Here is a 22199-nt window from a genome sequence, read left to right on the forward strand (position 1 = left end):
CAGGTGACAGATTTCTTGTATCATGCCTGAAGACTGTCAGAGTCAATATGTCAGAACACAAATAATGGTAACAAAAGTTATTTGTTGTGCACAGATTCAGTGTCAGGACGTTCTCCCTGTGCTACGGTGGGTTTTTCCATGGCTTGTAGCACAGGGATTCCCTCAGAAAAGTAACAAACAGCTTTTAAACTGCAGACATGAGGAACTGAAAATCCATGAAGGATTAAAATGTTTGATCCTGTTTCCTATTCCCCTATGGGAAGCCCATGAACTGGGAGCCCTGGTGACATCCACCTGATGCTACAGCACACGTTGGTGATGTGACAACACATACACACACACACACGTTTGCTATGATGACATGATCCTGTGTGATGTTGTGCCACAACAGAAAGCATGGGAGCAAAGGAGGAAAGCCAATGACCCTCCCCTGGCCCTCTGGAGCCTCCACTGCTCTGCCTGCACCGGCAGCACTTCCTGATAAACAACCCAACAATGAACTCCCCATTTTTTTCCCTGTGGGAGTGTGGAAACTCCACAGAGACTCAAAATGGGACAAGGCCAGAAGAAAATTGAGGATTCTCTTCTGAAAACCAAACTGTGCAGCTGCTTTAAGAACTACATGTAAAAAAGCATCCTTTGAACATGCAAAGACTTCCCCTGAAGCGTGTCCTGCCTTGTCCGTGCTCACACAGCAGGAACAGAGCTCATCACACCAACCAACCCAGTGCTCTCTTTTTGGGTAACATGTGATTCTCATCTCCCACGTTCTTACAACTCAAATTAGGGCCACAAACCCCCCTTACTAAGTTGCCAGCAGGTTCACCTCTGCCTTGGGTTGTTCAGAACATGCATGACTAACCTAGAGAGTGTTATCTGCAGTGACTCCTATTTATGCAACACCCAAAGTTCAGGGCTATTTTTAAGCCTGGCCTTCCCTCCAACGACATCAATGTCTCTGTCAAGACACCTCTGGTGACGTCAAGCACCTGGAGGGATGGGCTGGATGGTGGGAGCTCACTGGAGGACACCACCAGCAACCAATTCACCTTCAGGAATTTCACTTTTCCACCTGCCTCCAGCTGGTTCAGACATCAACAACCAAAGTGCTGTTTTCCAAACTGCCTTTCCCTGACCAACTCTTCCACAAGGACATGATTTTAAATGGCATTACAATTTCTTTACCACAGAGCTGTTGAAAACATTGCCCCTGCAAACCTGGACACGTGACCTCGTGTCAAACTGTTGGGTTGTAGTTGCTAAAATTGCATCAGGTAATGCTTTTAAATGTGTGGGTTTTGAGCTCCTACATTTCCAAGACAAAGACCATGGCTTGTTTTAAGCATCTCTGGTACTTAATGTCTCACCAAAGTTTAAGCAGCTCTGCTTTCAACAAAACAGTGGCTCAAAATAACATGTTATTTTAAAGTTCAGGTTGTGATATGGAAGGAAAAAAGCCTATAAAGTGCTGCTCTGCACTATAAATGCTCCTCTCTTTTTTTCTTCTATTTATAAAGAGAGGAAGGTGTGGCCATTGCAGCCCCCACTGCAGCAGAAAAGTGGAGGCAAGGAAAAACTTTTAGAATTTGTATTTTACTCTTTAATTTCAGAAAATAAATTATACTTTTAAATGTGTATTATAGCTGGAGGACTGCCTTGTTCCCAACTGGGGAGTTTTAACTCAGCAGGCACCATGTGTTAATCATGGCATTTAGGGACAAAACCTGATGAGACACAACAGTAATTTCTGAGGCTTATCCATACCTGTTAATCCATAAATCAAAAGTCAGGCTGGTTTGGTTTCATCATATCTTATGCACAATGGCACAGTCATAAAAATTCTGTGCTCAAGCACATTCCAGAATTCCAGCTTTTCACTTCTGATTTAGTTTCTGAACATACACATGACTAATTTGACTAATGCAGTACAACTTATAAGATAAGAGTGTCAGGCACCCCCCAATCGATTCCCCTGCAGAGGGAAGTGGGAATTTTTTCTTAATTGATGCTGTGACATAGATGAGATTGGTGAAGAGCCAGAAGTTAAACATGATCTGCATGGACAATCTGTGAGAAAGATGAGGAAAAGCAAGAAGAAGCACAAAGGCTGCCTTGGATTGGAATCCTACATCCCAATTTACCTTCCTCTCCCAGCTTTTGTTGGGAAGAACAGCAATTTACTGACTCTCTCACGACCTGAGATTTCAGCATTAATGATCCCAGGTCTTAAGAGAATCACAGATATCAAAGCTAGAGGAGGTCACAGAGGCATCTACCTGGATAATCTCCATTTATAAAAAATCCATTGAAAATAAAAGGCTTTCATGACAGCACAGAAAGAAATATTGGAGAAAACACCACCCCTCGTGCCAGTCGATTCCCAAAACCCCAGGGGAAATTATTACCCTTGTTAATGGCGAAGAAGTGATCCCTGGAGTGACTAAATAACCTGTCTAAGAGCAGGCAGTGTAAAAGGCACAGTGCACTCCACACACCCAGCCTGGATAGAACAACCTCAGATAAGAACAGCCGGTGGAAAACTCCACATCAAAATTCCTACTTTCAGGCCAGTAAAGTCTGAGAAAACTTTAAGAACCTAAAGAGGCCAAAGAAATTAGTCAGGATAAAGGATGGCTGAGGGAGCTGGGGGGGCTCAGCCTGGAGAAAAGGAGGCTCAGGAGGGACCTTCTCGCTCTCTGCAACTCCCTGACAGGAGGGAGGAGCCGGGGGGAGAAGTTGGTCTCTGCTCCCAGGGAACAAGGGACAGGAGGAGAGGAAATGGCCTCAAGTTGTGCCAGGGGAGGTTTAGGTTGGATATCAAGGAAAATTTCTTCACCAAAAGGATTGTCCAGCCCAGGGCAGTGGTGGAGTCCCCATCCCAGGAGAGATTTCAAAGCCATGTGGATGTGGCACTTGGGGACAGGGGTTAGTGGTGGCCTTGGCAGTGCTGGGGGATGGTTGGACTCGATGGTCTTCTCAAACCTTAACAAATCCATGATTCTATGAATACAGGACTGTGGGCCTGGAACAGGGAAAGGTTTGGCTAATTACTAGCAAAGAGACTGCCAGGATCCTGTGCTGGATATGCAGCATCAGGCACGACACTGATTTTATTACCTGTCTGTCAAGTCCCATATCAGTTGTGCACTAAGCTTTAATCTCTTCTCCAGACACTTAATTCACGAAAGATGCTTCTAATAAAAAGTGAACTCAGCTGCTCTCAGAAGCCTTTTCTCATCATTCCAGCAGATAGGATGCAAATTCTGTGATATCAAATACTTATGAACCCTTGGCACTCCCTTCTCTTAGAGATGCTGGATTTTTTTCAACTCTCAGCAACAACAGCTCAGCCAGAGATAGAAGTGAAGTGGCAAATGCATTTATTTCTGATAATTTAAGGAAGTTTTGATAAAACTCAGAAGAGCTGAAGTGTCTGTGCTGCTAAGCTCAGGAAAATGAAATCTGGCAGATGAGTACACTCAGGTCACAGTAAATACTCAGTTTCTCAGGAAATTCAATCCCATATAGTTAAATTATACCCACAGAGCAGCCCAGGCTGGAGAAAGGCAGAGATGCCAAATTGACCTACGAACTCCAGAGAGGTCCAAGCTCTCATTCTTCCCTGAGTCACTCTGATGCAGCCAAACAAGACTGCAAATCAGAGTTTAAGCTGAATTTCCAGGCTAAGTTACTGATAACCCTTGGACACATTTTGCTACACTCCCACTTACTACATCCACAAGCAAGTGTGTATTTACATGTAGACATATATATGTATATGGATATTTTTAAGGGGGGAAAAAAACATTCAAGAGGTATCACCATAATATTTCTTTTTGTATTTAGCAAGAGGTTGAATACCATGAAAAAACAGAAGATACATAAATAGTAACAATGTTAAATGGTGAATTAAATATGCAGATTTATTTCTTAAATCACCTGCTTTTTAAAAGCCTTCTGGAAGTCTATCATTATTTCAAGAGAAACCAAGTTCATTTCATGGGATGGTTTGGGTTGGAAGGGACATTAAATATCATCTCATTCCAATGCCCTGCTATGGGCAGGGACACCTTCCACTAGACCAGGCTGCTCCAAGCCCCATCCAACCTGGCCTTGAATGTTTCCAGGAACAGTCCCTGGTTTACAGGAACACTGAGGGAAAGCAACATGTTACAGGTGCTCAGGCTACTTACCCAGATTATACCACATGTCCCTGATTTCAAACCCAATCTGCCTTCTCATATCACCATACCTGAAAGAGGAAAACAAGAGCACCATTAAAATAAAATAAATCTAATACTTTTAGGCAGATAAATCCAATTTCAAAATCTGATCAGCATTCAGAAACATGGGAAATTACAGGAGAGGCTGTTAAATTGAATCCTTACTCCTGAGATTACCTGGCCACCTGCAAACATCAAACTTTGGAGAACTCCTTTGAAAAGGGAAGAGACAGAGGCTGGAAGCCTTCGTGACCCATCAGCACCTTCTGTTCCTCAAACTGGGTTTCCTGCTCTTCTCAAAAGACCCTAAAATCCCATTTCTGTAGCAATATTTCTCAAGGGGAGAACATTCACCTGTGCAAAACCTCTCTCTGAAACATTTTCACATTACCTGTCCTTCCCTGGGGACACAGGGATGCTTACAGAGATTAACTGTAATCATTTACATTGGATATTAGGGAAAATTTCTTCCTGGAAAGGGTTGTCCAGCCCTGGCACAGTTGCCCAGGGCAGGGATGGAGTCCCTATCCCTGAGGGGATTTAAAAGCCATGTGGATGTGGCACCTGGGGATGAGGGTTAGTGGTGGCCTTGGCAGTGTTGGGGAACGACTGCAGTCAATGACCTTGGACTCACCAATTCCATGATTCCAGGCAGAGCCCATCCACCAGCATCCCTGCTAACTCTGCTCCAAAGCTGGTGCCACCAACACCTCACATCTCCAATCAGGGATATTTTTATATCCCACTCCCTCTCCACATTAATACCAGGAAAGCTCAATGAATGAAAAACATCCCATTGCCTTCAGTAATGAACCAGAATGAGCTCCAAGAACGTATTTGCTACATGGAATGTTTGTAAGTTAAAGATCATTACTTAAATAACAAGATGAGCAAAACTGCAATATCTGGCAACTTGTAGGATTTCTGTGGGATAACAGTGAGGCACCCTGTCATTAATGTGGATTAAAGAGAATCTTCTGCATCATTAAGAATCTGTTATTATCTAATGCTTAAATGCAATGTTTAGCAAAACATACAAATTACAATAATTAAATTTTAATTATTAAATATTTGGCATATTAATTGAAATATATACTTAAAAAGATGGGTGAGCGTGATATTGAATTAACTAATTAATTCTACCCCTTTTGGCACAGAACTGGTAGTGGCTTCACAGAGCAATGAAAGTCAGTGCCTCCAGACCACACATTTATTGCATCTCCAAGAATTTATAGTCTTGATTCCTGTCTCCAAAACATGATTACACTGAAAATAACACTTTGTAAATTCATTATAAACAAAGATTTACAATTTAGCAAACTTCATTAAGTAACCACTTCAAACAACTTAATCTATTTACTTCTATCAGCAGTGAGAAATGTCTGTTGATTTCTTGAATTTCTTCAACAAAAAATACTGCTCTGCTTAATACAAAAATCACTCAAAGGAGATTTCTGCTTAACGTTCCCATCCTGTCAAAGAGGGATTATCAGTCCACAAACATATTTGACAGGAATTTCCAGCCCAGTAACAGCTCAGCTGTTGGCTCTTTGTTCAGGTCAGCTCTGAACTAAAATCCTCATGTAGGTGCACACCAGTGTTGGGTGGAGAGGGCAAGGAGATTCTACATAAAATTAAATTAAATTCAAATAAATTTACCTGGCTCTACAACACCATCTCAATTTCTTTCTGCAAACGTGTAACTCTAAAGTTATTTATGATACTTACAGCACAAGCCCAAAAACCTGAGCTCTGCTTGACACCACTTTTCCACTGAACTTGTAAATATTCCTGTTTCATCAAGGAAGGCCCAAGAGTCACAGAAGGTGTATCAGAAGATAAAGAGCTTAAAAATTCTCTTTCAAGGCTCAGCTTCCAAAGGAAGCACCTCAGCACTCATGATGGAGTGGTTGAGTTTACAGGGCAAAACTCAGCTGCCAAAAAAAAGGGATGGGATGCGGAGCCTTCCCTGAATTTTCTGGTCAAAGCCTTTCACACAGTGAAAGCAAAAAGCCTTTAAATTCAAGTCACTGCAGCAGTGATGAACTGTCCCTATTGTCACTGTGATTTCTCTTATCATAATAATATACAGAAAGGCTGGAATTTAGAAGGTGCAGTGATAAAAATGCATCTTCTCTCTCTCTCTCTCTAGACATGTAATATAAATGTACACACGAGGAGCCTGAGCTGCACTTGCTCAGGGAATCAGAGCTTTGAAATTCCCCATTTTGGTGCAGTACCTGTGACCTGACTATGGGAACACTCTGCTTTTACAGCTGCTCTTTCCAAATATTATGACACAGAAAAAGAATCCACACATTTGTCTGAAATCACATAAGTGGCTTTTCTCTGCTTGGTGTTTAGCTAAGGAATGATAAGGTCACTACTATGGAACCCCAAAGAAAGTCGGGGGGAAATACTGATAGGACAGAGGGAAACAGCCTCAAGTTGCACCAGGCAAGGTTTAGGTTGGATATTAGGGAAAATTTCTTCACTCAAAGGGTGGTCAGGCACTGGGACAGGCTGCCTTGGGAAGTGGTGGAGTCCCAGTCCCTGGAGGGATTTCAAATCCATGTGGATGTGGCACCTGGGGACACGGGTGAGTGGTGGCCTTGGTTAATGGCTGGACTTGATCTTAGATATCTTTTCCACCCTTAATCATTCTCTGATTGAACAAAATATTCATGCTCCAGCCTGATTTCCAGGTTGTTTTTTTTTCCCTTTGACAGCTTTCCTTTGCTGTGGGATTCTGAATAGCAATGGGATAGTTCAGGCTCCCTGTGTGGAGCCAGGCAATGTAATCCCTTTTAACCAGGGAAGCAGACAAGGCTGCAGTTATCCAAAGCCATTCTTCAGGGATATCACACTGAAACTGGCTGTAGTTACAAAAATTCCCTTGAAAAGGCCGTCAGGGATTAAGCAATAAAGAGCCCACGTAAAATGAGATTAGAATAAGGACGAAGCTAAAGTGATTTAAAAATGCAGTTTTATAATATGTTAATACTTCTGGAAAGTCTTGACTTTATGAACATCCTGCAGCATAAAATACTGTCTTCATCAGTAATGAATCATGTAATTTAGATCTTGATTTGAGGGTAGAAACACATGCAATACTTGATTCATGTTTTTAAAACCAACCTTTCATTACACCATGATTGCATCTCAATTTGAATAGATTTAGCTAAGAAATTAGACTAAAATTATATCAATATACCTTGAGTTCTTGCCCCTGATTTAGATAACGAACAGGACTTACTTGTTAAGGATTTTTGCTCTTTTAGCACTTGAAAAATTCTCCAGCTGTAAAGATTCTTGTGTGAGAAAAGCCACAGCCAGGTGGAAGTAGTTGTTCCAAAGCTGAAAGCCCCCAAAATGACAAGAACAGGTATCATTAATTCTCTGAAATGTTTTCCTGCACACCTACAAAACAACTTAAAAGTCTCTAAATTATGCACATAAATATTTAAAGGAGAAAATAACAGACACCACAGAGATGGCGCTTCTTGATAAATTCTTAACACATCTCCTCGTTGTCTTTGTGTTTCCATGAAATATCTCCCATCTGCAAACCCTAATTCATTGTGTTTTGATGAGTCAAGTAAAATTCCAGCCCAAACCATCCTGTGATTCTGGGATTGCATGACAAGACTCAAAAGAATGGATCACAAATACCTGAAACAGCTTAACTGGGATAAGTGGTCAGGACAACACATAAAATCATCAAAATTACACGTTTAGGGCAGAAATTTATGACATTCACATCAGTCCCCAAGACACTGGTGGGTTTTTTTCTTACCTGTAACTCAAAGTTGGCTTGATCAAGGAATTTTTTGTTGAGCATATCTGCATATTGATTAATTGCTCTCAGGAAGACTCTGAAAGATCAAGAGAAAATGACATAATTACACACTTTTCTGGGGTACCTTTGTATATCTGGCATCCCAATTAGACAAAACTCTGAGTCTGTCTGGAAAGTGAAATTTGAGGCTGTTACTGGAAAAGCAGTGTGATCTCACCACAGAGAATTCTGTGTAGAGGTTCTCCAAATTAATCAAGTAAATTAGCATATGTAGCAACACATGGAATGTTTGGGATGATATCACTTGTCTTTAAAATATCGCACGATAATCAAGAGAGCATTAAAAATTCAGTTTATTAGGAAAAATATATATATTTTTCAAGTTACAACATTTCAGTGTTGTGTTTAAACTAGACCTGCAACTGGTTGTATTTTAACTTGCAGGCGAAACAAAACAGATTTTCAAACACGAGGCAGAAAATATTTTACTCATCGCACAACAGAAATGCTGCTGAAGGACAATCTTCAAAACACTGTTCACTGTTCTACTTCCAAAATGCTAATTTAGTACCCTCTGTACTTATTGAGTCTCTAAAATGCTTCTTAAATTGCAACAGGAGTTGGCCTGACAAGCTGTAAAGAGAAAACCAAATGGCACAGGAGAAGTAGGTCACTACATATTCATGGTGCTGAAAAATAAACATATTATTCTTTGGTTGCCTGATCTCCATTTTCAAAACAAACATTAGAGTCCTCCTGAAAACCTGGTATTAATGCTTTGCAAGTGCCAGCTGATGCCCAGACAAATGAGTCTGTCTTCTGGGAAGCTGTGGTGGAGATTTATGTCTCCTCAAAGTCCCAACAACAAGAAGACCTCTCATGACACGAACTAGTTTTTCTCCCCCACCCCAACAGCAATTTTAAAAAGAGATTTCACTGTTGAATTCAAATAACAAACTTAATCTTCCTACAGGCTGACAAATAAATACCAGAATTATTTAAAACAGACCATAAAAGGTAGCTGGAAAGATCTTTTACTGACTTTAAGATACCTACTGATCTCTCCTAAAAATAATTAATAATTAGCTAAAACTCTGGTAACCCAAGAGAAATGAAGCCTCCAGAAAACACACGCGCAACATCTTGCCAAGAGATTATTTATATATCTTTATATCTGGGCACTATGTTACCAAGAGATTATTTAGTATATATTTATATATAGGCAACATTTTGCCAAGAGATCATTTATGTATATATTTATGTATTTATATAAATTGACAGAGTAAGGCATTGGGATCCTCAGAGAGGTTATTTATTTATGTATTTAAGTAAATCAATAAAGGAAAAATTTTGATGTCATTGGGATGTATCTGTAGTATAAAGTCAGATCACCTCCAGAGTAGCATAATGGAAGAGTGAAAATAAAACTAAAATTTAGAAAAGAAAATACAAAATAATTTAAAATATGAAAGTATTTATAAAATATTAACAAATATATATATAAAATTAAATACATAAATATATGTAGGTATATTTTATAATATTTCCCTTTATAGATAAGATAAGCTGGCAGAAACATCTTTGCCCTTGCACCCAGCTCACACAAGGATGTATTTCAGGACCAGCACTTCAGCCCGTTATTCAGCATCCTTGTCAGTGGCAACAACTTCATTAAGAGGTTTTATAAATGAGCTGAATGCAGCAAACACAATAACACTCTGCACTGATCTAAAATATATGTATTTGAGATCTATGATTCAATTACTGAGCTGTAGCACATACCAAGATTGAAACCCCAGTTATCTGTGTAATCAGACAACCACCAGTTTGATACGTTGACTTATCCCCTGGTTTGGTTTGTGCTTTTGAAGTCTGATAATACGAGATTCATAAATCTTCCCAGAAGAATTAGCAGTTTAATGTGGTGGGAAGGGCCATCCAAGTCTCCTTTCCTCATGGACATAAAACTGGTTCCAACTCAGGAAGGACTGTGCCTACAACTTAATTCTGCTGCCTCAAGACATCACTGTGATGTATTCAATCTAATCCACCTAATTAAGCTTTGGCACAATCTCATTACTTTATATACCATTGTTTTTCTTTAAATTGTAACTCATTTTTCCCTTATATTCATTCTAGTGGATACTAATAAAGAACAAATAATGCAGATTCTACTGTACATTGCAACTGGAGAAGGACCAGAGCACACAAGTGGAATTGGAATTAAACAACTCCATCCCATCCCAGCTCACATGCTGCCCTTGTCCCCAGGTGGCATTAGGAAGGCAGGTACTCCTCCAAAATTCCACAAAAGAACATCCAAAGACGAGATGCAGAGATTTAAGTGTTGATTCTTGAATTATTTATTCAACCTCCAATTTGATTTTGATTTGATTTGATTATACACTGAGTCTTTCTGTTCCTGGATAAAACACTTTGTAACGTAGGTCAGTGAAGAAGTCCCAGTGAAAGTCAACAGAACAATATTATTATTATTATTATTACTACTATTACTATTATTGCAGTATATCTTCATTTGCAAATCAAATGTCAGTCAAGGAGGATTTTATGCCCTTTTCAACCAGTACTGAAAGAACTGCCCCTTCCCAATCAGACTGTTCTGTGACTGCCACAGGAAAAGAAAGAGTCTGTGATAAAATCCTGGCAATGAGAAGCAGCAAGTTGCAGAGCATGTTGGGACAAGAGCAGAGAGGTTCCATTACAGCACTCCCCCTTCACCTTGGGGTGAAGCTTTACTGTTATAGGGCCAACAGGGAAAGCTGGATTTAGATAAATGCAGTTTTCTACCAGGCTGAGGTCACTGATACCACTCTGTGCTCCCTGCCCACCTTGTCCTCTCCTACAGACCCACACAACAGTGAGGAGAGGTGTCAGCTGAGAAGGTTGGACACCTGGAGGACTCAAGCAGCATCCCAAGAACGAGCTGCGACTCAGGGAAGAAGAACGAGAAGAAATAACAATGGACACAGGGCTAGAGGGAAAAAGTAAGAGCACAGAATTATGGGATCATTTAGGTTGGAAAAGACCCAAGACGTAGTTCAACTGTTCCCCAGCACTGCCAAGGCCACCACTAACCCGTGGATTTTAAATCCCTCCAGGGATGGGGATTCCACCAGTGCCCTGGGCAGCTGTGCCAGGCCTGGACAGCCCTTTCCATGCAGAAAAACAGTTCAGGCTTATGCCCAAACAAAATTTGAAAGAGGAAGCAGAAACATTTTATTTCTCATCCCAGATGTTACTTTAATCCTCCTCCAAAGCAGGTACTGCCAATTTTCAGCAACTTCACTGTCAAAGTCAGAAAATCTGAAAAAACGGAGGGAAATGTGGCTCTTCAAAATAGGCAGAATTAAACAATGCAAAGTCCTGTACTGAAGAATAAAGAAGTTGTCTGCTGGAACACACTCAAGGATGAAAGGTGGACTTGGACATCACTGGGCCAACACACAAGTGATCAAAACTCTCCCCTACACTCAGATGGAGCATCACCCTCAGTGCCTTCCCTTATCTGGCTGTAATTAATAATGAAAATTAGTTTCCAGTTGCATGTGAATAAAAAGAAGTGCTTTTCTTGAAATTCAGCTTCAGTTAACAAAAGAATACATTATCTGTGTCAGGAAGAGCCACAGAAGTTAAACCTTGGAAAAGAGAGAAGTTCAGAGACTGGAAGCAAACACAATGTTCTCTGCTGCCATGTAACACAACAAAACCTATTTCTAAGGTATTGGAAAAGATTTGTTAGACAAAAGACTTTATCAACTCAATTAAAATAAGGAAATTAACATTTCCTATGATGTGAGTGGAATAGAAGGAATATGATTAGGGAAGGAAGTCACTCCAGGATATGGGGGAGGAAGAATGACCATTGCTAAAGGGCATAAGAATGTACCAAACAACCAAATAAATGTCCTGGACACACAAGGTTTGTGTGTGCTGAGCCCCAGGGGACCAGTGAGGATGGGGATGACTCCCAAGTGCATCCACAGCTTTCTGCTGCCTCTTCTCCTGTAGTTTGGTCCTTTCAGATAGGGATTGTCCTCTTATTCTGTGTTTAGAGCTTCCATAGAATCCTAGACTGCTTTGGGTTGGAAAGCACCTTAAAGTCCATCTTGTTCCACCCCCTGCCATGGGCAGGGACACCTTCCACTAGCCCAGGTTGGTCCAACCCCCATCCAATCTGGCCTTGGACACTTCCAGGGGTGGGGTAGCCACAGCTTCTCTGGGCAACCTGTGCCAGGGCCTCACCACCCTCACAGCCAACAATTCCTTCCTAATATCCAACCTAACCCTGCCCTCTGGCAGTAGGAAGTCATTCCCCCTCGTCCTGTCACACCTTTTCCAAAGTCCCTCTCCAGCTGTTTTGCAGTTCTCCATGATCCAGCAGGAAGAAGGAATTGCAGACACACAGGGAAAGGCTGCAGCAGTGGGATGTTCAGCTGCTGGGCAGCAAAACAGAACTCCAAGTGCCATCTTGTCCCAAAAAGCTTGGTCAGGGCTGTATTAGGATGAGGGTCCACTGTGAGACAGGAACTATTTCTTCCCATCTCCTTGGCCCTGGAAAGGCTTTGGCTGGAATATTGTTCAGTTGAAGTCACCAACCCTCAAGAATGACACAAAAATACGGGGACAGCTCAGGTGAGAGAGGACAGGAGAGGAGGAAACCATGGCAGAGGTTGGACATGAGGAAATACACGTCATAAAGGGCAGAAATTCTCAAAAAAACAAACCCAAAAGCCAGATTAAGCAAATATCTCTGACCTGGTTGGGTACATTCCCCTCGTCCTGCCTTGGGCAGTAATTTCTTCAGTAATTTCCCCTCATTTATGGCTCTCAGTCCAGAGTCAATACACCCAATAATATGCTGCTGCACCACGGACCAGCTTCAACTGCAACTGCTGGCTTGTGGGTATTTTTCCTGTTACTGATGATTATTCCCTTCCACTGGGCCCTCAGGTGGTTAATTGGTTTGTGGATTCAGAGATTGCTCCACCAAATAGTGTAACAATTAATGGTTTGATGCTGTAGTTTTCCAAAAGGTCCTTTTTTTCCTACAAACAACCTCACTGACTCCAGGAGGCTGGGAACATACATCAAATCCTGACTTCCAATGGCAATTGTAAATGAAGAAGGGACAAAGGGATTCGATTTATAAATGTAACAGGAGTCACTGTGCCAAACAACTCATCCTTTTTCCTCTCTCAGGTACAGTCATTTTTTATCCCACCATTCTCTCTCCTAATTAGTCAAGTGCCCTGATTTGCTCATGTTTAAAAATATTCTGTGCCCCATTTTCTTTCCCTCAGCTTCTCACATTGTTTAAAAAATATTTCCAAAAGTTAAAGGAACTGAAGAAAAGTGGATGCAGGACACCCCACATCAGGTAACACACACAGATCAAACTGCTCTGCAAATGACTGTTCTGGAGAAATAATCTATACAGATATTCCAAAAGTAGAAATATTTTTACAGTCTATGCCATTCTTTTACATTATTTAGTTTGTTCAATTAGCCAGGGATTTGCATTTACACTGTAAGTATTTATGCAAAATATTTATGACAAGAATATATGAAACAAAAGAAACTAGGAATGTCCTCCCTAGCATTTTTCCTTAAGCAAACATCAAAAAAGAGGGAAAAAGAAGGGACAAATGACTTCCCTAATGACAGAATAATTATCTAAACAAGAATACAGAGATACAGCTTAGAATAATTTCGGTTTAGCTGATAATTCGATAAAAGAGAGGGAATTTGGAGTGAGGTTCTAAAAGGCACTATTATGATGTCATTTCAGTTAATTTAGATGGAAGGATAATGAATGCTTTATTACAGCTCATCAGCCTTCCTGCACATCATCATGCTTTCCATGCCTGAGCTTTTGCTTCTCTGGGAGACAAATTTAGTGTGCTTGGATGAGACAGACCTCTCTTATCTTGTCAGGCTGTGTGTGAAACAGCAGACCTAGACCTTGAAATCCCAGTGCAAAACCCAAACCTGAACAAATGCTCAGTAAGGCATGAATAGCACAGCAAAGCCTTCCTTGAGCACCATCACCTCAAATACCTTCACATGCTCCTGCAGCGCCAGCCTTGCAAAACAATTCAGTTTTAAACAACAACAGGAATTAAACATGTATAAATTAAACCCAGAATTTCCCCCCAATATCCAGCCTGAACCTTCCCTGGTGCAAAGTGAGGTCGTTTTCCCTTGTTCCCTGGGAGCAGAGCCCGGATCCCCCCGAGCTCCCCCCTCCTGTCAGGGAGTTGCAGAGAGGGAGAAGGTCCCCCCTGAGCCTCCTTTTCTCCAGGCTGAGCCCCCCCAGCTCCCTCAGCTGCTCCTGGTGCTCCAGACCCTTTCTCAGCTCTGTTCCCTTCCCTGGACACAGTCCAGCCACTCAATACCTGTCTTGTCCTGAGGGGCCCAGAACTGTCCCAAGGATCTGAGGGGCCTCAGCAGTGTCTCACACAGAAAGTCAAAATCATTAAAACAAGCAAGTCTGAAGGTATCCTTGCACCTCCCCACACTTTTCTCCTTTCCCAAATTTTCTTTCCTTTTTATTTACTGCTGATGTAATACTGTTCACTCACAGAATCACAGAATGTGCTGAGTTGGGAGAGACCCAGAAGGATCATCGAGTCCAACCCTCAGCCCTGCACAGGACCATCCCCAGAGTCACACCATGTGCCTGAGAGCATCATTCAAACACTCTTTGAGCTCTGGCAGCCTTGGTGCTGTGACCACTGCCCTGGGGAGCCTGTTCAGTGCCCAACCACCCTCTGGGGAAGAACCTTTCCCTGATACCCAACTTAAACTTGCCCTGACACAACTCCAGACCATTCCCTGGGTCCTGTCCCTGGTCCCCACAGAGCAGAGCTCAGTGCCTGCCTCTCCTGAGGAAGTTGTAACTGCAGTGAGGTCTCCCCTCAGTCTCCTCCAACCGGACAGACCAAGTGCCCTCAGCTGCTCCTCATCCCACCTCCAGACCTCACAACTGCCCAGCCCAAATGAAGCTTTCAATCAATTCCATTTTACACTTCTTTATATTTACACACCTTTCTCCAGTCTCCTCCTTTCTCTCCTTTGAAAAACATTTAAAAAGTGCTTAAAAGATTCCTTGCAACATCCTCTAATTCAGCAGGCTAAAGAGCAGGCAAAACTTTAAATAAAAAAAAAAAAAAGAAGAAACTAAATCCTTGATCATTTGCTGCCTCTTGAATTCCAATTCCTGGGCTGAGGATGATAATAACACTGAGTAATCCCAAAGAAGACTTGCTACTAAATACTCCCATTAGCATAATCTTCTCATAATGTGGACTCCACACCAGCACAGGTGCTCCATGTCACTTTATTAACCTATTTTCTAATAAATATTTCAGAAACAGCTTTAGCATATTATCTATAATCACTGATAGCTCTTCCCTCATTTATATTCTGGGCTGGCTGTCCTCTGAAACAATGGGGACAGATGAATGAAAAATAACTGTGAGTTACAAAATGCTGAAGGACAAACTTGTGGGCTGACTACCAATAATCAGGGCTGGGTAAGAGGCACAATGGGTTATTTTAACAAAAAAATAGGTTGAGGGTGGAAGGTGCCTCTGAAGCAGTTGCTCAGGGCTGTATCCAGAAGAATTCTGGAGATGCAGACCTCCTTGAACCTTGAACCCTTGCTCTCCTCTGGGGTCTATGCTGTGGTTTCTGGATGACTTCAGATTCAAGAAAAAAGCAGCTTTAGACTTCTACACACTTTTTCAAAAGCCCCAGTAAATTCTGTCTCCTGAAATTTTAGCTAAGATATAACCCCAGCCATGGATAGAACCTTCTGCACTAAATTTTACCACCTAAAGAATTTTATGGCAGAGCAATAAAAGCCCAGAAACAGTGTTTTCTAATGGAAATGCTGGAAGACAATTTAATTTAGGAGTTTTTAGCTAGGGCTACAATGCTGGGAAAATAGCATCTATTGCAAGTGGACAGCATTACAGTTGCACTACCCAAAAGTTAATATTCTAAAGGAAGAAGACTCAATGAATTCAAAGCGATTGTTTCTATTATGGTAGTTGGCACAAACTTGCACGAGATTTTGTGATTTAAAACATGGAATTTGTTGCAGCACTGCTGGGATGAACCTCTGCCACCAGGTGAGACATTAAACAAGCAGTTTTCATTAGAGTGAAGTGCTTAATAAAATACAAAAATCTTTACAATGAACAGACACCACCTCCTTCCCCTCTGGAAATATCATGGAATTACAGAATGGTTTGGGTTGGAAGGGACTTCAAAGCTCATCCCATTCCACCCCCTGCCATGGGCAGGGACACCTTCCACTAGCCCAGGTTGCTCCAAGCCCTGTCCAACCCGGCCTTGGACACTTCCAGGGATGGGGCAGCCACAGCTTCTCTGGGCAACCTGGGCCAGGGCCTCACGACCAGACTTGTCATCTTAGTTCTTGTTTTCACTTGCTCTTAAGTGGGAATTCAGCCAGTTTTTGCAGAGGTAAAAATCAATAAAGCAGAAGATGATTTTTTCCTATTGCACTGCTTTTCACAGAAATATTCAGTCTGGAAAGAGAAATAATTACAAGAGAATTAATTAAAGGAAAGGATAGGAAAGGATGTCACAGATAAATTTTCTTGCCATGCACCAAAGTTCTGACTGAATTTGGCAAAAGGTTGTCAAACATTTGACTGTCTCACAGTTTGCAGCACAGGAACCTCCCCTGCTTTGTGCTGAGGGCACTGCCCGCTGCACCTTCCCCATTTCCATGGATACCTAGAGGTGATTAAGGCTACTTTAGCTAATTATGGATAAATCAATAGAATTGATCTGCTACATTTCAGGTTCTTTGGCATTTTCATCAATCTTGCAATCAACTTCAAGACAATTGCACCTGGCTAAACAAACATCATGAGGTTGCTTAGAAAAGAATCTCAATTTTTTCCTGCAGGATTTAATTTATCCAATTCCGCCAAAGAATACTAATGAGGAAAAGGAAAGTGATCTGCAAATGAAGAAGATGTCCAAAGGTTTCTTTAGCACTTCTTAAGTGCTGGGGTCACCAATCAGGTGTGCTCAGAGGTCCCTTCTCTCTGTCCATCACCCAAAATGTGAACTTCACTGTGATGCCTGATGGCAGAAAGTTTCCATGGGAGCAGAATTTGGCTTCTAGTCCTACACCTTATTTTCTAACTACAAGGAATCACAGACACAGAGCAGAACTTCCACAAAACTGGGATCCATCTCCCCAGCAGACAGACACAGGCAGTGTGTTCTCCCTGGGAAGAGGCTGAAAAGTGATTTCTTGTAAGAAATGAGCAGGCTAAACCTCAGCAGCTGCTCTGCTTTGCTGTTCCACGGGTGCTTATGTGGCTGACAGCTTTGTGAAGGGAACACTAATGCTGGTAAAGTAAAAAAGTCTTGCTGGAGCTTTAGGTAAGCCTGTGTTTGATCCAAAGTGTGGCTCTCAGATATTAAAGTGACACAAACCACTTTAAGGAGGCAGTGGGGTGTGTGAGGGAGGGAGTGAGGCGAGACGGGAACGTTGCTCTCCTCCTGCACAGCCTCTCACTCCCCTCACCCAGCCATTAACCTTCGGACAAGATCACTGCTTTGCTGTTCTTCCCATTTCTCCTTCAGCCTCCTGTTTGTAGAAATGAGACAGGAGTGGAATAAATGCTTCAATATGATGCTTCAATACCTGCCAGTAGCACAAATCCTCCCAGCACGATGCCCGTCTACTCCGTGGTTATCAGCGGGATTTTTGGCTCATGGGGAAAGGGTTAAATCATCCCACAAACGAGGGATTGTGTATGGAAACAGAGATGATACAGCACAAAAATCAGGCTTGCAGGGCAGATAACAACACTGTAACATCAAGAATGTTGCTGATTTCTGTTCTAGCAGGACTGAAGGGCAGCAGAGGGACATTCCCAACGCTGCAAACAGATGCATTTAAACAGGGATCACCTGCACCACACCAAGGGGCTCTTGTGCAGGGGGGCTGCAGTGCAGCCTTGGGATGGGCTCAAGGCCAGGCAGGATCCAGGGCTGGCTCAGACATTCCAATCCTCCCAGGAATTTTTACAGCTGGGATTAGTTTCTGCCCCGTGAAGTCAAAGCCTAAGAGGCAAATGCAACCGGGGTAATAAAAAACAGCCAAGTGTGTCAGTGGGAGAAAGGTGGTGCTAAATTGTTTTGGTGTGAAGTAAGACACAAAATATAATTGCAGATATAAATCCTTCCCTGTGAGGGTGGGGAGGCCCTGGCACAGGTTGCCCAGAGAAGCTGTGGCTGCCCCATCCCTGGAAGTGTCCAAGGCCAAGTTGGATGGGGCTTGGAGCAACCTGGGCTAGTGGAAGGTGTCCCTGCCCAGGACTGGATGGGCTTTAAGGTACCTTCCATCCCAAATAATTTTATGGTTCTATGACATTATGCTGTATAAGATGAGGACAGCTTTAGCTGTTACTCTGTACACAAGCACTGGCTGAAAAAAGTCACCATGAACATTTTGTTTAGGAAGTTTTTTTCTGGGTGAGAAAATCTCCTATTGGGGCTGGTCTGAACTTTTCCCCACTTAGTTTTTTTGCTTATATGAGCCCATAAAATAATTACAGTCTGCTCCAAGAGAAGCTGCTGGCTTTCAGTGCCATTGGCATTATAAATTATCCATTTAGAGGTAGCCAAACCGTGCAATTCAGGCCAGGGGAGAACATAAAAAGAGCATAAATGGTGCATAAATGTTATGTGGGCCTTTTGCCCAACTCTTCTTTGATCCAGTGCAGGGAAATCAGTCCAGTGGCATTGATTTTTGGGAGGGGAGTGGCTGGCTTGTCCTTGTGAGGCTCAGAACCACATTCCTGTGTCCAAATTAACTTCCCTGGCACTGCACTGCCCTGTCTGCACTGCGGGATCGATGGAGTTCCCGTGTGCTGGAGTCAGGAACTTCCCAAATAAGTGTGATTGTCAAACTGCAAGTAAACAGACCTTACACAGTTTTAGAGATGCACTTATTGCTGTGTCCACATTAAAGCAAACTGTGATATGGCTCTGCCTTGGCAAGGTGAGGATTCTTTAGAGCAGCCCCTGCAGGTTGTTGTTCTGTCTCACAAACTCAGCCGTCAGAAATGGAATTTTAGTCTTGTGGTGCCCTAAACTAGTGTTTGTATTTCAAAAGCCACGTAATTTTCTGTAGTTTTAAAGTTCTTTTATCCTTAGCATAATTCAGCAGCTTAAAGAGCTTCCTCAGGATTAACAGACAGAATGGAATTAAAGTATTTCATAAAAGGAATTGCAGAGAACCTGATTTCAGGGAATCACAGGATGGGTTGGGTTGGGAGGGACCTTAAAACCATCTCATTCCACTGGCACTGCAATGACTAGTGAAGGGCAAGAAAAAATCTGCTTTTCCAATGGATATTGATGCTCACACAGATCAGACCTGCCAGGATTTTCAAGTCCATTTGCAGCAGATATTATGGAAAAAGCCTGGCAACAGCCAGGAGCTCTGTAGGCCAGCACTGCTCAACTGGAGGGTTCAACTAAGGTTTATACAAGGTAAAAAGCACATTTTTCTGGATTTTTTCCATATGCAAGGAGAGAAATTAAAGGCAGAATGGCATATACAGGTTGTCCAGATTTTACATAATTTCAGCTTTAATGTCAGCAATAGCCAAACCCTGATCCCTGAAAACTGATACCCAAAAGACACTAAAAGTGAGATTAAGATCTTTCCCCAATATTTTAAGTCTTCTCCTTTTTCTCTGGAAAGAATGGCCTCTCCCCCTTGCTGGAGAAAACAGTGAAAGAGTTTTTATGATCTTTTTTTTAATCTATATCCATCTGAATATTTAATTTGCTACACCGAATTGAGAAATTCTCACTTTATTTATACTTAAAAGTTAGACACTTTCTCTGCCCTACACACAGCACATGAAGGTGCAAAAGAGCCTCAAAAACTGTGATTTAGTCCAATCCATGAGAGATTATTGAGTGATGACACCATTCAAATTATGTTCTTACCATAAGAAATATGTTCCTTTATGCACATTCACTCAAATTTGTAATTCATGATAAAATGATATTTTTATTCCCAAAGAATCATGAGATGTTTGAGAGCCAAATGCCACAAAAAAGGGAGGAACAGAGACTTCTGCAGAGACCTCCTGTGATTCAACCCTTCAAGAGCTGACATTTCCATCAGAAATTATCTAATTTGCTCTAGGAAAGTTGTTCACTCACAACTGGGGCCACAAACACCGATCAGAGCCTCTCACCTCTCGTGGAATGAGCAAACATCACTAATGTGATTTTCATCAACAATCCAGGCTCCAAGCCCTCGTTCCACAGCCTCATTAAAAACCCTTCCGTTAAAAACACCACGTTCCAGCCCAGCTCCAAATAAGTGTGATTTTCTCTGTGCCACAGCAGGATAATTTAATTGTACAGAAACACAAAGGCAGAATTAGAAACAACTCTTGGTCCAAATTAACCCTACATGTATTATTTCTGCAAGAGACCATCTTAATTGCAATTACACATCCAGGGACCAACACGGGGCTTTGTTCTTAATTTGGACGTAGGATAACGAATGGGTTTTAAATTAGTCAAAGAAGTAAATATTAGTCTGTGACAAACTGTAATTACTGGGTGATCACAGCTGTTTAAATTCACTTCTGCCAAGGAGCTTTAGGTTATGGTAAACACAGATTTTTTGGGGGAAGTTGCTTTGTGCAGCACAGGAAGTTGGGGTGTCACTTGGTTTCTTTCAAAATTACTTAAAAACACGTTTATGGGGACAGGGCTGGAAATCATAAGAACATTTTAGCACCTTGATTTGCCTAAATTAATGACAACTGCAATGGGAACAGCACTCAGTCAAGTGGTACCTGGAGACAGGGTTAGGGATGGGCTTGGCACTGCTGGGCTAATGGCTGGACTCCACAGTTTTAGGGGACATTTCCAACTTAAACAATTCCGTGATTCCATATATAATTTCTAACCTCATTCCTGCATGGGGTACAATAAGGATGGAGGACAGCAAAAATCTGGATGGGTGATTCCACAACAGGAATAAAATGTCTGGTAATTTCCCTGGACATCCACTTCCAGGGATCCAGCTTCTCTGGACTCACCACCCTCACACCCAACAATTCCTTCCCAATATCCCATCTAATCCCACCCTGTGGCACTGGGAAGCCATTCCCCCTTGTCCTGTCACTCCAGGTCTTTGTCCCAATTCCCTCTCCAGCTCTCCTGGAGCCCCTTTAGGCTATGGAAGGGTCTCTCAGGTCTCCCTGGAGCTTCTCTTCTCCAGGTGAACCCCCCCAGCTCTCCCAGCCTGGCTCCAGAGCAGAGGGGCTCCAGCCCTTGGAGCATCTCCGTGGCTTCCTCTGGACTCATTCCAACAGGTTCCCCACGTGTCAGGCAACCACCCACAGAAACAACTCCAGTTTTAAACCACAGATTTAAACTCATAATAAACCTTTCCTGTGGGAAAAGGTTTACAGTGGCTCCCCACGGCTTCTCCTGGGAAAGAAATGCTATTGGAAGAAATAAAACCCTACTCTTGAGCCCCCTCCCCAGATGATGTGATTTCCTGATACAGCTTTAGAGGTGCCCTCCCCCTGCCAGCTGCTCCCCTGTGCCACTCCAGGCACCAAAGGACATGTGTAAGGAGGGCACTGTAAAGGTTTTTTAACAAATCTACATTATAAACATGTAAAATCACCACGTGAAAGCTCCACTTGTCTCAAAGAGGCCAGTTTTACATCATCCTGTGTCCCTGCATGCACGGCATCCCTCTCTGCAAGAAACCATGTCCAACCTGGAAAACCAGCTTCCCAGCCACAGGGACTTGGAGAGAAGAACTGAAGAAGCTTGAGTGTATCACATTTATTTCAAATTAATTTTCTGCCATCCAGCTCCAGCAGTTCATTTTTCCTACTGAATGGGATCTAATAAGACCTAATAGGTGATAAATCAGTTTGCTGGTGTAGGGCATTAAGGAACTGCAGTGATATGTTCTGCTAGACCAGGAAGGTCTCCAGTGCTCTGTTCCACAACAAGTGGGGCATTAAATAGTCTTAAATCACCAGGCTGTCCCTTCCTCAGCTCTGTGACCACTCCTGAGGCTCGGAAATTTCAGAATGAGAAATCATTCTTTC

General features: G+C 42.3%; 1 protein-coding gene across 2 annotated transcripts in view; it reads right to left on the reverse strand.

Moving 5' to 3' along the window:
• DOCK1 (dedicator of cytokinesis 1) overlaps positions 1–22199 on the reverse strand; it is a 276152-nt gene that overhangs the window by 71782 nt on the left and 182171 nt on the right. For both annotated transcript variants that reach the window (XM_029962000.1, XM_025895744.2), the window contains exons 30-32: positions 8020–8098; positions 7480–7580; positions 4194–4252 (exon numbers count right to left, since the gene is read on the reverse strand). In XM_029962000.1, coding sequence (XP_029817860.1) covers positions 4194–4252; positions 7480–7580; positions 8020–8098 — 239 coding nt within the window. The remainder of the gene's footprint in view (positions 1–4193; positions 4253–7479; positions 7581–8019; positions 8099–22199) is intronic.

This window comes from Manacus vitellinus, unplaced genomic scaffold, assembly GCF_001715985.3.
Source record: "Manacus vitellinus isolate BGI_N305 unplaced genomic scaffold, ASM171598v3 scaffold_40_pilon, whole genome shotgun sequence".
Classification (NCBI taxonomy): Eukaryota; Metazoa; Chordata; class Aves; order Passeriformes; family Pipridae; genus Manacus; species Manacus vitellinus.